The sequence below is a fragment of the Cololabis saira genome, chromosome 14, assembly GCF_033807715.1.
Source record: "Cololabis saira isolate AMF1-May2022 chromosome 14, fColSai1.1, whole genome shotgun sequence".
Taxonomy (NCBI): Eukaryota; Metazoa; Chordata; class Actinopteri; order Beloniformes; family Belonidae; genus Cololabis; species Cololabis saira.
The window spans coordinates 9,429,841-9,445,039 of record NC_084600.1 but is presented as its reverse complement, the minus strand read 5'-3'; the positions used below and the strand labels follow the sequence as shown (position 1 = coordinate 9,445,039).

General features: G+C 40.3%; 1 protein-coding gene across 2 annotated transcripts in view; it reads right to left on the bottom strand.

Moving 5' to 3' along the window:
• Positions 1–7,298: 7,298 nt before the first annotated feature.
• LOC133459552 (serine/threonine-protein kinase DCLK1-like) overlaps positions 7,299–15,199 on the bottom strand; it is an 85,582-nt gene continuing 77,681 nt past the window's right edge. For both annotated transcript variants that reach the window (XM_061739618.1, XM_061739617.1), the window contains 8 exons: positions 13,390–13,536; positions 11,569–11,702; positions 11,309–11,386; positions 10,205–10,301; positions 10,033–10,113; positions 9,814–9,927; positions 8,352–8,425; positions 7,299–7,575 (listed from right to left, as the gene is read on the bottom strand). In XM_061739618.1, the coding sequence (XP_061595602.1) occupies positions 7,518–7,575; positions 8,352–8,425; positions 9,814–9,927; positions 10,033–10,113; positions 10,205–10,301; positions 11,309–11,386; positions 11,569–11,702; positions 13,390–13,536 (783 nt within the window). In that variant the 3' untranslated portion in view covers positions 7,299–7,517. The remainder of the gene's footprint in view (positions 7,576–8,351; positions 8,426–9,813; positions 9,928–10,032; positions 10,114–10,204; positions 10,302–11,308; positions 11,387–11,568; positions 11,703–13,389; positions 13,537–15,199) is intronic.

Here is a 15,199-nt window from a genome sequence, read left to right as displayed (position 1 = left end):
TTTTCCTTTTTGTTTTTTTAAACAAAACTTTATTGAAAATATACAAACTCTCAAAGAGGATAATGGACAAATATTCACATTGTAAAAAGATTAAAAAATACGACGGAGTATTAGGGCCAAACTAAGACAAAAATTACGAAAATTAAGTCGTAAAATTACGAGAATAAAGTCATAGCCTAATGTTACGAGAATAAAGTCGTAATATTACGACTTTATTGAACAACAATATGACTTTATTCTTGTAATTTTACGACTTTATTCTCATATTATTACGACTTTATTCTCATAATATTACGACTTTATTCTCATAATATTACGACTTTATTCTCATAATATTACGACTTTATTCTCATAATATTACGACTTTATTCTTATAATATTACGACTTTATTCTCATAATATTACGACTTTATTCTCATATTATTACAACTTTATTCTCGTAATATTACGACTTTATTCTCGTAATATTACGACTTTATTCTCATAATATTACGACTTTATTCTCATAATATTACGACTTTATTCTCGTAATATTACGACTTTATTCTTATAATATTACGACTTTATTCTCATATTATTACGACTTTATTCTCATATTATTACGACTTTATTCTCATAATATTACGACTTTATTCTCATATTATTACAACTTTATTCTCATATTATTACGACTTTATTCTCATAATATTACGACTTTATTCTCGTAATATTAGGACTTTATTCTCGTAATATTACGACTTTATTCTCGTAATATTACGACTTTATTCTCGTAATATTACAACTTTATTCTCATAATATTACGACTTTATTCTCGTAATATTACAACTTTATTCTCATAATATTACGACTTTATTCTTGTAATATTACAACTTTATTCTCGTAATATTACGACTTTATTCTCATAAGATTACAACTTTATTCTCGCAACATTAGGTTTTGACTTTATTCTCGTAATATAACGACTTTATTCTCGTAATATTACGACTTTATTCTCATAATATTACGACTTTATTCTCGTAATATTACGACTTTATTCTCGCAACATTAGGCTATGACTTTATTCTCGTAATATTAGGACTTTATTCTAATAATATTACAACTTTATTCTCGCAACATTAGGTTTTGATTTTATTCTCATAATTTTACGACTTTATTCTCGCAATTTCACATTTTTTTTGTCTTAGTTTGGCCCTCTCCGTCGTACAAAAGAAATATCGATTCAAAATGTACTTTTTGTTCTGCAAAAAATGAATCGTTTTTCTTTTGAAGATGGTTTCTTGTTTTATATGGTTTTGTGCTTTGCATCGTTTCTCTATTTGCAGTGTGTTTGATGATGCTGCATTTGACTTTGTTTTTTGCAGCAGGTTTTTTCATTTGCACCACATTCCTCTTTTTGTACCTCGTTTTGAGTTTGTGAATTTATATCGTTTCTGTACTTGAAGCCGTTTTCCTGTTTAACTGAGACGCATTAGGCCGTTGCAGTGCGTTTGGCCCTTGTCGGCCACCGTATTTTTTGCCCCCCTAAACGTGCCGCAAAAGTCACCAAACTTTGCATGCAATGCAATCAATGCATAAGAAAGAAATGATAAGAAAAGAGGTAAAATAATAAAAATTACAAGTTGTTAAAAAGTAAGGGCAGTAGAGTACAGCAGGTAAGTATTTAATTAAACAGTAATGTTTTTATCCTGATTTAAAGGATCTACAGTTGGAGCAGACCTCAGGTCTACAGGAAGTTTGTTCCACCGGTGAGGAGCAGAATAACTGAACGCTGCCTCACCTTGCTTGGTTCTGGTTCTGGAACCACAACAAACCAGATCCAGATGAAGCTCAGGGGTCTGAGAGCTTCATAGGAACTAACAGATCCAGATGAAGCTCAGGGGTCTGGGAGCTTCATAGGAACTAACAGATCAACCATGGATTTTGGTCCAAGACCATTCAGGTCTTTGCAGACCAGCATGAAGATTTTAAACTCTATCCTTTGACTCACTGGAAGCCATACTGAAATACATTTCATTGAAATTGTCAAGGGGCGTCACAAATGATTAAAGAGCAGCAACAGAGTGAAGGAATCTATGAAATCTCATAAAAGAAAGGCATGCTTTCCCGCTAGTGTGGAGTGTAGCTGGGCATTGCATGTGCATTTAACGGGATATTGTCATCACTTAACTGCATTCAGAGATGATGTGACAGCCCCAGCTGAGTGTACATGCACACATAGACCCAAAATAATGTGAGAAAACAGTTGCACTCAACTTCTCCCCATCTTGCCATCTGTCTGTGCCAATGTCTCAAATCTGCTAAAATTACCACCAAAGTGCAGATGGTGTCAGATCCCATCCCTCCGAGGCTCTCACCTTTCTCTTCATGCCTCAAGTGATTCTGCGTGATTGGAGATACTTTGTGGTGTAGCTTGCAGGCCAGCTTGCCCACAGATACATCCAGCGTGTCTCCTGAGGATGCACTGCTGGCGCAGGCACTTCCCTGAGCTGGGATCATCTCTGCACCTTCCACACTTCTGTTTTTTCTTCTCTAGAAGCCGATCATGAAGGGGACTGAGGTGCTTTCTGAAATGTAACGATCAAAGTTGACGTAGCAAGATTCAGAAGACAAACATAACCAAAACTGCAATCAAATATTCCATGGCCAGCGTTGGTATTTCAGCAATAACACCCTCAGTTGTACATTAACCCCCTTTTGTCCATATATTCCAAATCACATACATAAACACATGAATTCTAGTATACTTTTAATATTTTAACTGCTCTATGAAATTCCAAATGAAATAATGTATCTTTTTAACACATATTATGTACTGTATATGTAATTCTATATCATGAACTTATGTAACACATTTTTAATCATGTCAACTGTTACTAACTATGAACTGTTCTTTGGCCTCTACACCCTCATACCGGTACACTTCTTCATTTAAAGTTCTACATTTTTTCTCAACCCCTTACACACTCAGACACTAGTGAACGTTAGAGGGCGTGTGGGCGTCAGCGTTTTGCTCAGAAACACGTCAACATATGAACAAGCCGTTTTAAGCCCCATGTACAGATGCTTCCCTGTCCCATATCAGAGTTATTTGTGTGTCTGTTTATCTTTAACCGGATTATGTAAAGCAGACTTTTTTTCCTTTTATTTTTTGTCATGCAGGTCTTGGCTCTTGACATGTCAGTGATTGTCTTGGTTTCAGATATGACATGAATCATATCAACGGATTGACAAATGTGATAAAGCGACACTATTGTGTGATCCGGGCATAACTGGTGTAGTGTAGTGTGTGTAGGTGAACTGGAAGACTGGCTTCTTCTTGGTGGGGGTTTTATTGCACTTACAGTAACTGCTGGTTTTATCTAAATAAACATGATCCTTCCCACCCTGTCGGGAGACAGGAAGATGCAGCCATTCTTTCTTCATCTATTTCTTTTTCTTTTGTCTCAGGTCAAGCACCTACTGTATGTATAACCAATGTGCAGTAAGTTTTGACACTGTTCAATGGAATTATTGCCTTTTCAAAGTTGGAACATGCAATTACTTTGGTAGTCGACTGACCTGTTTTATTTATATCTAAATGTTAAACGGAATGACTTTTTATTAGGGCCCGAGCACTTACAGTGCGAAGGCCCTATTGTATCTGTAGGAATTTTTTTTTTTTTTCTTCTGACGAAAGGAGGGCCTTTTTGCCCCCCTAATCGTGCCCCAAAAGTCACCAAATTTTGCACACAAGCCAGGCCTGGCGATAAATTTGATATTTAATGGTTTGCATTAATGGGCGTGGCCTAATGGCTCAACAGCGCCCCCCGGAAAACTTTGTGCCTCAAGCCCCACAATACGGTTTGACGTACATGCACTAAAATCGGTACACACCTGTATCATGGCACAACTTAAAGAAAAGTCTCTTGGCGCCATGACCGATGGCCGGTGGCCATGAGTGCGAGGGCCCGTTCATCACTGCTTGCAGTGTTAATTATTATTGCTTTAATTATTATTTCTGGAACAGGGAGATATTCATGCAGCTAAGACGTCCGGGAATTCTTGTAAACTTGAAGCATATCCTTCAGGATCGTCATACCAGGTTTTTTATATTGCTGTCATCAGTTTTTTCACCCTTCAGTATTTCCCTCTTCATCCCACTTGCATCCTGAACACCTTTCAAGCACCACATTTTCAGAACCCTACTTCTACTGGAATTGGGTTTCATTAAAACATATCAGGGATCATTTCAGTCAGGTTCCACTGAATAGGAATTAAAAACCAAAAGGCTGTGGTGGTACTGGTCTTCATTTATGAGTTAAAATAAAAGGCTTGCATGTAGAAAATGATAAAAAAAAGACCCCAGAATTAGTTTTTGAAACATGTTTTAATTATTACTATTGTTATTGATAGACCATTGTTAAACAGAGGTACAGGTAGTAGTATTTGGAACAGACTAATGCGGTGGTGCAGCTGTGAGACCACTTTGGTAAACCACATGTGCCAGAGATATTTGGATTTCAACAGCACGACAAATTAATTCTGGTCTGCAGCACTTTAATCGTGTCTGTGTGACGGAGACGATAAATACAAAAACTTTCGATGAGTGCATCCACTGCAGTCAGATCTGCAAAGAAAAGAAAGAGAAATAAAACAACACAGAGGCTGCTCTGTATTTCTCTCACTCCATCTCGCCTCACATTATTAAATCACATTACGGGCTGATTTTGCACAAAAAGTGACATCATTTCCAGTATTCATGTTGGAGCAAAAAGTCCCCGTCTCCTATTCTCTTCATTTAATCCAGGTAGAAGAACATCAACCTCTTTTTTCCATTCTAAATTGGTGTTCTCTAGATTATCATTATCTTTTTTTTTTTCTTCGACAATGCTTACTGACTGTTACACATGACCCTTTTTTTCCAAAATTTTTTGTAAACCCTCAAAGATGTACCACTAGTAAAGAAATATACTGTATTGTGGACTATCAAAATAAATAAAATTGTTATTTACATAACATATACAGAATACTTAATCACTAAACTCTTTGTTTTCGTAAGAATAGGCTACTGTATGTCTGTCATGCTTTCATCTGAACAAATGAAGCCATGAATGAGGTTTTACAGAGCTCAAATAAGTCCTCCACCCTTTCGTCTTTACTGCTTTTTGCACGAGTGCTGCTGGTTTTTCCGAAACGTCCGTTCTCTCTGTCCCGTTTGACTGCACCCAGACTGCAGTACCGTTGTGCAAATAGACAGCCCTCATGACTTTGTACACCTCCAAAACACATCTCCAAATCTGTAGGAAGGGAAAGCTGAACTCCAACACTTAGGGCCTGATTTACTAAAGGTTTGCGTGCGTAAAAACGTGTGCAAACTTGACAGCACCCGCAAACCAATGTGCAAGCTGATCTACTAACAGCGTGCAAAGAGGACTGCGTCTCTCAAATGAGCAAAATAGCACACGCTGTTCATTTAGTACTTTTGCCCTGATGAATAATCAATATGGGGCGTACCCGCCAGAAATCGCAAAATACTGGGAGGGGAAGATGCAAATAGGTTCATTTACCACGCGCAATGAGATTTACCAAGCCTGAAAGTAATTGCGGGGATTGTGATTGCGTCTGTATTTAATATGTTCGAAAGGAAGGTGCTAATCTGCCCAGCATTACGCACCGATGGCTGCTGTTATTGTGGCAAGGAGGCGACATCGCCAAAATCAAAGAATACGCCGAGAGAGAGTCTTTATTCTGCTGCATGCTATTTTAAAAATGGTTGCACAAGTTTTATTAAAGGCCACTTTTTCTTTAGTTCTTCGCCTTATATCTTGCCACCTTCTTTTAACCTCATCTGCCGTTCTTTTTGTCTTACCAACTGCATTTATTCTATCGCAGATTTTCTCCGATATTGCGTTTCTTTTGGTAATGTTTATATTTCTTTGCTGTAGTTCATGAATGTGTTTATTTGCCTCTTCCACTAATATCTCTAACTCCAAATCGTCAAATTTCATTTTGCGCTTGCGACTATCCTGCTTTCCATCCAAACTCTCCATGGCGCAAACCGTAAGACACGCAACACCTCATTTAAATACTGCGGTTTGCACCTGTTATCAATTGCGCAAGCATTCTTAGCTGATCACCCGCAAAACACACAACAACAGCACGTGCAAACTTTTTCAGTGCACACGCAATTTAGTACTCTTATTTAGGATCTTAGTAAATCAGGCCCTTATACCGTTATTTACTGCTGGGACATGTTGATGAGTTCTACATGTGGTGTTGATAAAAATGAAGACTAATGACGTGTCGGCACACAGTAAGAATGTGTGAGGAAAAGATATCAAGTTTGCTACAAGCACCTGGATGCTGCTGAGTGTTTTTTTTGTTTTTGACGTGCCACAAATTTGAAGCCAACAACAGGTAGTGATAAAATGCACCATTATGGTCTTAAGAGCAGTCTGTGTAAATGTAAACTGTAATACTGCAATCCAGCGTCACAGGAAGGCAACGTCACTAACATTTTCTTCAAAGGAACACCTTTTTTGCAATAACTTTTTTCTACTGTAGCTCTGATTTTCCAATATGATATTGTTCATCAAATCTACAACATCCTAGTTTACACCTCTCTGACTTCTACTTCTATGCACTTTTCTGTTATTTTAATCCCACCCGAACTCTTAAGACAAGTCAACAAAAAAACCCAACTTGTTCTTGATCTATGAAAAAACGGAGATACATTATCAAAAAATGTGGTGAATCAAGAATGAGTAAATAAGGTTCAATAAAACATGAACATATTGGTCCGTATTCTCATATTGCCACGAGGAGCTGCGTTTCCGTGTTCAGCCCGGATCATCGCTGAAAGTCAAGCGGCTCACATGAGAGGATGTTGAAAGGAAAAGGTCTTTCACATTTCCCCTCCTTCTGAGCCATCTTTTGCTTTGCCACTCTCAGTCCTTCTCTCAATTTTTCTGTTGTCTTTCACTTTTTTGCTCATCCACCCCACCTTTATCGATCTTTTCCTCCACGTTTGGAGAGATGGAATCGTGGAATTTTAGAATTCCTTTGCTTTTTTTTTTATTTTATTTTTTCTCTCCACGCATCTCTGTTGTTCATCCCCAGCTTGAGACGTGGGGATGACTCCTCTTCCTCCTCCTCCAGGAAAAGGGAGGAGCTGGATGAGGATTCTCCCCCCTTTTGCTTCTCCTCCTCTTCCTCCTCTTCCTCCTCCTCCTCCTCCTCCTCCTCCTCCTCCTCCTCCTCCTCTTCCTCCTCCTCCTCCTCCTCCTCCTCCTCCTCCTCCTCCTCCTCCTCCTCTGCTCTCTAGAAGGTGATGGTGCTTGCTGAGCTGATGGAGATGTCATTGGAGTCGGACGGAGGACTGTGGTCTGCGGTCTGGGGAGGTGTCAGAGCAAGGGTCAGGGGTCATCAGAAAGGGGGGGCGTGGGGCAGGCCGGGGAGGCAACCGGGAGGCTCCGCGCGTCGTGGGTTTGTTGTGATTTTTGTATTCACAGTCTGGATCGTCTGCAAGGATGCCGGCTTCACATCCGGGTGGCGTCCTCATCCGAGAACCTGCCCCTCCTTATCAAGAGGGGGGGCCTGGTGGAGGGAAGCACAGGAGAACGTTAGGAGGAGATCCTTGTGTGGCATGTTGGGTAAGTCAATACAATCTATGCACATGCTCACAAGGCACAAGGGGGAATTATTAAGCAAAAATAGACACGTATAGAGGGAATGTGCATGACGTCACAGATGCGACTTCACAGCGGGTTTCGCCCACTGAGTGTCAGAAAGACTGAGTGTCAGAAAGACTGAGTGTCAGAAAGACTGAGTGTCAGCGTAAACTTTCAGTTTGAGCAACTGGAAAACATCTAAAATGGGAAAGAGCTGTTGTGCGATCGACTGTACTCATAGATTTAGCAAGAAATCGGAGTTATCGTTTTACAGACTGCTGAAAAATAAGCTTAAGAGAGACAAATGGATCGCTGCAATTCACAGAAACAACTGGATTCCAGGCACCGAAACGTGGATTTGCGGTTCCTATTTTGTATCAGGTAATGTTGGATTTTTGGGTAGCTAACGTTAAACGGTCAAATCATAAAGTTCGGTGTCCTCATCACTTTAATTTCTGCATTTCATGCATTCTCTTATAAGCACAATGAGAAATCCAGGCCACACAACATATGACAGGGTCACAAACAAATGCAGGTAAAAAAATGGGTCCTGGCAATGAGGAAGGGAAGAAGGGGAGGAAGCACAAAGCCAAGCAGCATGCAGCAGGGCAGCACTCGGGAAAGGCCTCCAGGGACATTATTTGAGCTTCATTTCTAGCTGGTTTGCGACCCCTCCTGTGTCTCCATGGAAACCTGGCGTACCTTATCCAGTACATGGCCGGGTGCTGGTAGAAATCCAACGACCCAGATCTCTGCATAGAAAAGCTGTCATCCAGCTGAGCAAACAGAAAAGGCAGCACAATCAATCCAAACGCTGTTTCGTGTGGGGACTTCACTCAGAAAAACTGGCTCTGTCTCGAGAGGCAGAGTGAATTAGCAAGGAAAGTTTAGTAGAACAGCACATCTCTCCTTCAATTAAGGGTTTTCTGTCTAAACAAGACATGGAAAAACTTATTCATGCATTCATTTTCAGTAGGTTGGATTATTGCATCTTTACAGGCCTTAACAAGAAATCAATCAGGCAGCTGCAGCTGATCCAGAACACTGATACAGAGTCCTTACAAACACCAGGAAACTGGACCACATTACACCGGTCATGACATCACTACACTGGCTTCCAGTGAGTCAAAGGATATAGTTTAAAATCTTACTGCTGGTCTACAAAGACCTGAATGGTCTTGGACCAAAATACATGGTTGATCTGTTAGTTCCTATGAAGCTCCCAGACCCCTGAGCTTCATCTGGATCTGTTAGTCCCTATGAAGCTCCCAGACCCTGAGCTTCATCTGGATCTGGTTTGTTGTGGTTCCAGAACCAGAACCAGCAAGGTGAGGCAGCGTTCAGTTATTCTGCTCCTCACCGGTGGAACAAACTTCCTGTAGACCTGAGGTCTGCTCCAACTGTAGATCCTTTAAATCAGGATAAAAACATTACTGTTTAATTAAATACTTACCTGCTGTATCTACTGCCCTTATTATTAACAACTTGTGCTTTTTATTATTTTACCTCTTTTCTTATAATTTTATTTCATTGTGTTTGTTATTTACTGTTTAATTGTGTCTTGCTGCTTTTAATGTTGATGTAAAGCACTTTGAATTACTGTATTTTCCGCACCATAAGGCGCACCGCATTATAAGTCGTACTAAATATCTGGTAAAATACCGTACTATACTGGCTTGTTGAGTTACGTATCTACCTGATGGAGCTGCGCTACAGGAAATGCTACAAAATCCTACAGCAAATGCAAAAAAAAAAAAAAGAAGAAAAGTACCGTATGTCAAACTTTATTAACAAAATAAAAACCAGCTTTGCTCCGTCTCGTCAAAGTCGCCATGATACGAGTCAGCGTCGCTGCTGTTGTCTTGAACGTCTGTGACGATTCCTGACGTTTTTAGCGCCGTTACTTCGGCGACACAAACTACATTACCCACAATCCCCCTGACTACAGTAACAGAAATTACCGTAATGATCATATATAAGGCGCACTGCATTATAAGGCGCACTGACGGTTTTTGAGAAAATTAAAGGCTTTTAGGTGCGCCTTAAAAATACAGTACCTTGTGTTGAATTGTGCTATACAAATAACTTGCCTTGCCTCAAGCAGTTTACCTTCCAATAAAAGCAGCTGCTCTACGTGCAACGTGTGTTTTCTGGGTTGACTTACAGAAATGACTGACACTCCTGCAGTGGTGTCGTTGCCCCTCGGACTGGTGTTGAAGTGCTTCTTTATCTTCCCTGCAACTGACAGCTGGAGCTCATTCTCACATAGACCTTCATCCTGTAGGAAGCACAGGAGAAGAGATGATTATTCATTTTTGGCAAACATTGTTTTGTAGCTGAACAGGATTGAAGCTCTGCGTGAGGTCAGTGACAGCGTACTCACAGTGACCCATGGGTGCTCCAGCACCTGCAGGGCCGTGTACCTCTGGTCCACCTCCACCTCTAACATGGATCGAATCAACTCCTGCACGAACCAGCAGAAAGCAATGAATTTCTCTCCGTATAACCAGATAAAAATGCTCAGAACGTGACACGTGTGTAGGGAGGATATCCACCTTGGCAGTCTCTGACACGTTGTCCCAGTACGGTAGAGGAAACTCTAACTGTCCCATTAGTATTTGATCAAAAAGTGCTTCTTGGTCGTCACTGCTCCTGCAAACAGTTGCAAAAAAATCTAAATTACAAATTTAAAGCTGATAAAAACACAAAAGATGTTCAAATCAAATCAAATGAAACTTTATTTGTATAGCACCTTCCATGCATGGAATGCAGCACAAAGTGCTTTACATAAAACAATACACAAACATAAAACTAATTAATGCCCACCCCCCCTATCTACTGGTGCAGTGCACGTACGCATCTATACAAATATGGGTGTAGACAAAGCAGGATAGGATAGGCTATGAGGTTAAAATACACACTAAAAGAGTTTAAAAGTATAACAAAAAAATCCTAAAAGTAGGTCTAGAAAGCAAGACTTTAGAAACTAAGAGAATAAAACAATAGAATGTATGAAATAGACCATAAATAACGACTAAAGCGTTTAAATATAACATTGAGATAAAACAATGAGATAATAAAGTAAGATCCAATAAAAATAGGGATGAGCATGGAAAGTTATAAAGAGTTAAATGAGTCAGTTAAAAGCCTGATTACAGAGATCAGCACATCTTTTTCCGCTTTTCCTGCGGATCTCTGGAAAGCGTCTAGAGACAACATCTGTTGTATTAGACGCTATATAAATAAAATTGAATGAATGAATGAGATGGGTCTTGAGCCTCTTTTTAAAAACATCAACATTCCCTGCAGCCCTGAGGTTCTCCAGGAGGCTGTTCCACAATCCCCCCGATTATAAAATAACTGAATTAACCTCCCCGTGTGTCCTGGTTCTAACTTTTGGTATGGTTAAAAGGCCGGAGGACCTCAGGGTCCGCGAGGGTCATAGTGCAGACAAAAAAGAGCATTAAAACACTTAAAAACTAGTAAAAGAACCTTAAAATCAACCCTGAAGCGCACAGGGAACCAATGCAGCGATTTTAAAACGGGTGTAATGTCCTCCCGCCCTCTGTTATTGTGATTTAATACAACACAAATGAAAATGGACAAGTTGCCCAAAATGAACCCAACACACTAAACCTGAAGTTTTCTTGTTAGCTCACCCTCTAAATGGTGGGAAACCACACAGTAGGATGTACGTGATGACTCCAGCTGCCCAGATGTCTACCTTAAGGCCATACCTGGAGGAATAACACACATTAGCTCAAGGCAAAGATAGAGAATCATTTAAAATACATACACCTAATAAAAATGTCATTTCCTCTGCAGCCAGCCTTATATGACTGAGCAGTCTCCACTGAAACTGAATTAAGGGAGTGGTGATTTGCCTACGCGGACTCAACGGTGCAGCAGCGTTCCTTACCCTGTTTCAGCAATGATTTCAGGTGCTACATATGTTGGGGTCCCACAGACCGTGTAGAGGGGTCCGTCAACCACCGTCGCCAACCCGAAGTCTCCCAGTTTCAGGCTTTTGCTGCCATCTGCATGTTCATACACCTTAACACAGAAAATACACAATTCACAATTCAGTAAAAGTGGAATCACATCACACCGGTCATGAAATCGCTCCACTGGCTTCCAGTGAGTCAAAGGATAGAGTTTAAAATCTTACTGCTGGTCTACAAAGACCTGAATGGTCTTGGACCAAAATACATGCTGGATCTGTTAGTTCCTATGAAGCTCCCAGACCCCTGAGCTTCATCTGGATCTGTTAGTTCCTATGAAGCTCCCAGACCCCTGAGCTTCATCTGGATCTGGTTTGTTGTGGTTCCAGAACCAGAACCAGCAAGGTTCAGCAGCGTTCAGTTATTCTGCTCCTCACCGGTGGAACAAACTTCCTGTAGACCTGAGGTCTGCTCCAACTGTAGATCCTTTAAATCAGGATAAAAACATTACTGTTTAATTAAATACTTACCTGCTGTACTCTACTGCCCTTACTTTTTAACAACTTGTGCTTTTTATTATTTTACCTCTTTTCTTATCATTTTATTTCATCTTATTTGTTATTTAAGCGTACTCTTAAATTAAATACTCACGATTTTTGAAATCCGTGCAGAGTTATGGATAAGCCCTGAATGCAGGCATTGTGACGTAGAATTGTCAAATTGACGTGCGCCTGCTGCCCTGCCTGACCTTCATATCACATCCATGCAGCCGCACCACTGATGGCTTAGAAGCCCCGGGCTCAGACTCTTCACCCTCCATTACCACTTTGTCCAATGTGGCACAAGACTCCAACACACAGCTGCGTGTGCAGATTCTCACAATCTCCCTCACTTATGTGGCAAATGTTTACATTGGAGCAGAGTTATGGTATGTTCAGCTGCTGTTGTTGACTTTTGCAGGCATTGTGACGTAGAATTGTCAAATTGGTCTGATTCACCGCACGAATGGGCACAGATTACTTATGTAATACTGTATTTGACCCGGTCTTTGTACGTTTTGACCGTATAGAAACATAATTCTGGTCAGTTGTGTGAAATAAGACCTGGAAACAGGCATTGTGGCATAGAATTGTCAAATTGGTTTAATTCACCGTACAAATTGTTACAGATTACTTTTGTAATACTGTATTTGACCCGGTCTTTGTACGTTTTGATCGTATAGAAACGTAATTCTTGCCATTGTAAGAATGAGATGTACCTGCTGGATCTACTGCCCTTACTTTTTATTGTTTTACCTATTTTCTTATCATTTTATTTGTTATTTACTGTTTAATTGAGTCTTGCCACTTTTAATGTTGATGTAAAATACTTTGAATGACCTTGTGTTGAATTGTGCAAATAAACCTGCCTTGCCTTAAAGCAGCTTTAATAGAGACAACTACTGTTGTAATAGATGCTTGGTGGAATTTCCCCCTGAATTCTTTCTGGCATTTTTCAGGATATGCTGTGAAACTCATGCCTTGCCCCCAGATGAGTAGAACATTTCTAAACCCAAACCTGACCCGAGCATCATTTGAAAGACATAAACACAGCGAATGGGAGTAAGAGGAAGACAATCAGCGCAGGGAGTTTGCAGGGGTGTGAAGGCAGGGTGAGTCATCTCTCCATGAGAGTTCAGAGTGAGTGATAATACTTCATCGTTCATTGAGAAAGGCAGCAGGAAATGGGATGTGGGCGGGGCAGGAGGCGTGGGGGGGTGTTGGCACACTGCGGCATGTTATATGAGCTTGTGAACTCACCAGCAGGTTTTCTGGTTTGATGTCTCTGTGCACAATATTGAGGCTGTGGAGGTATTTGATGGCGTTGGCCAGATTGTAGAGCATGCCGCTGGCGTCTCTCTCCGTGTATCTGTTGGTGGAGGTGATGGCGTCGAACAGATCCCCCCCCTGTGGAGTCATGAACATGTGGGCTGTTATATTCAGTACTCCAGTTGTAAAAAGAAATCAGGGGGGATGGTGGATTTTATCATATGGGGACAGATAATTTGTGCTGATTACAAATAATATAATATATTACAAATAATAGCAGTGACCAAAACACCTGCAGAAATACTGCAGGAATGACATAGCAGCAGTTAAATGCAGCCTTCTGTAAGCTTTAAATATCCACTGGGCTTACATCAAATACATCAAAACACAACAATAAAAAACACTTTTCTGAACTTATCAATATGACTCTGTCCTTCACAGGATAAGTAAAATGGATCACTGCAAAAACTCAAAATCTAAACAAGAATATTTGTCCTATTTCTAGTTAAAATGTCTTATTTTAGTAAAAAAATCTCATTACACTTAAAACAAGACTCATCACTGGAAAAAACAACAATTTTCACCTGTTTCAAGTAGATTTTCAAATGAAATAAGTAGAAAATCTGCCAGTGGAACAAGATTGTTTTGCTTGTAATGAGAAGATAAATCTTGTCCCACTGCCAGATTTTCCTACTTATTTCAAGTGAAAATGTACTTGAAACAGGTGAAAATTGTCAAATAAGTTATTTTTCTGGTGATGACTCTAAATGTTGAAATAGCAGTAAAACCACATTCATTGATGAAATGACATAAGGGATGGAAAGGGGGGATGGCAGTTTTACAGGGGGGATGATTTGGACCGTTTTTATTTCAGGGGGGATGCAACCCCCCCTCATCCCCCCTCATCCCCCCTCAACTCCAGTACTGGTTATATTGGGAACAATAATGTTACAAGGGACAGTTTGGCAGTGGAAGACTCCCAATTTGACAGCTTCTCACGCTTGCTGATATACTTTCCACTCAAGAGTTGACGGCAAAGAAAGTTCATTTAGTGGCACTACTTTTTGTCTGCTCAGCTGCTGGAGGGATAACCTGTGTCCTCATTCCCCGGCTTGGTTGAAAAATCTCCCCCCCTGTCTTTAATATTTCCCTTTGATTGTAATTATTCCTGTTAATTCACTCCCTCCATTTCCTTTTTCTCAAGCTTCTCCACGTCTGTCTCAGTTCATCACTGTTTTTATTCCCTCTGAATCTCACTCTGCTCTAACTCCTCTCTCATTCTCTCCGAGCTCCTCTCCCCGAGTGAACTAAGTGGAGCAGAGGCTTAAAATAGGGCTGAACATTTCTCTCTTCCAGCGCTGACTCAGGCTCACTGTCAGGGTTCAAGGTGCACAGCAGCAGCATTTGTTTAAACATGAGAGCTGTCAAATGCCACAGCTCAGTCTCTAACCGCTGTATTTGTCCTTCTTACCTCTGCCAAAAAGACCTGGACGCAGATGCTTAAACATCCAAACTGTTTTAGCTTCTCACTCTGAAAGCAGGGGCGTTACAGCTCACAGGCAGTGATTTCAATGTTTTTGTATTACAATAGTGCTTTAAAATCTGTAAACATATGTTTCTGCTCAGAAGAAATGACAAAAAAAACTTAAATAAGAATGAAAATAGATGAAAAATATTCTTCTTCTTCTTCTTTTGATTTTATTGGCGGTTGGCAAACAGCTTTCGGGTGCATTACCGCCACCCACTGATCTGGAATATGGACTAGGTATCTAAACGATCTCTAATGTATTCAAAATGAATG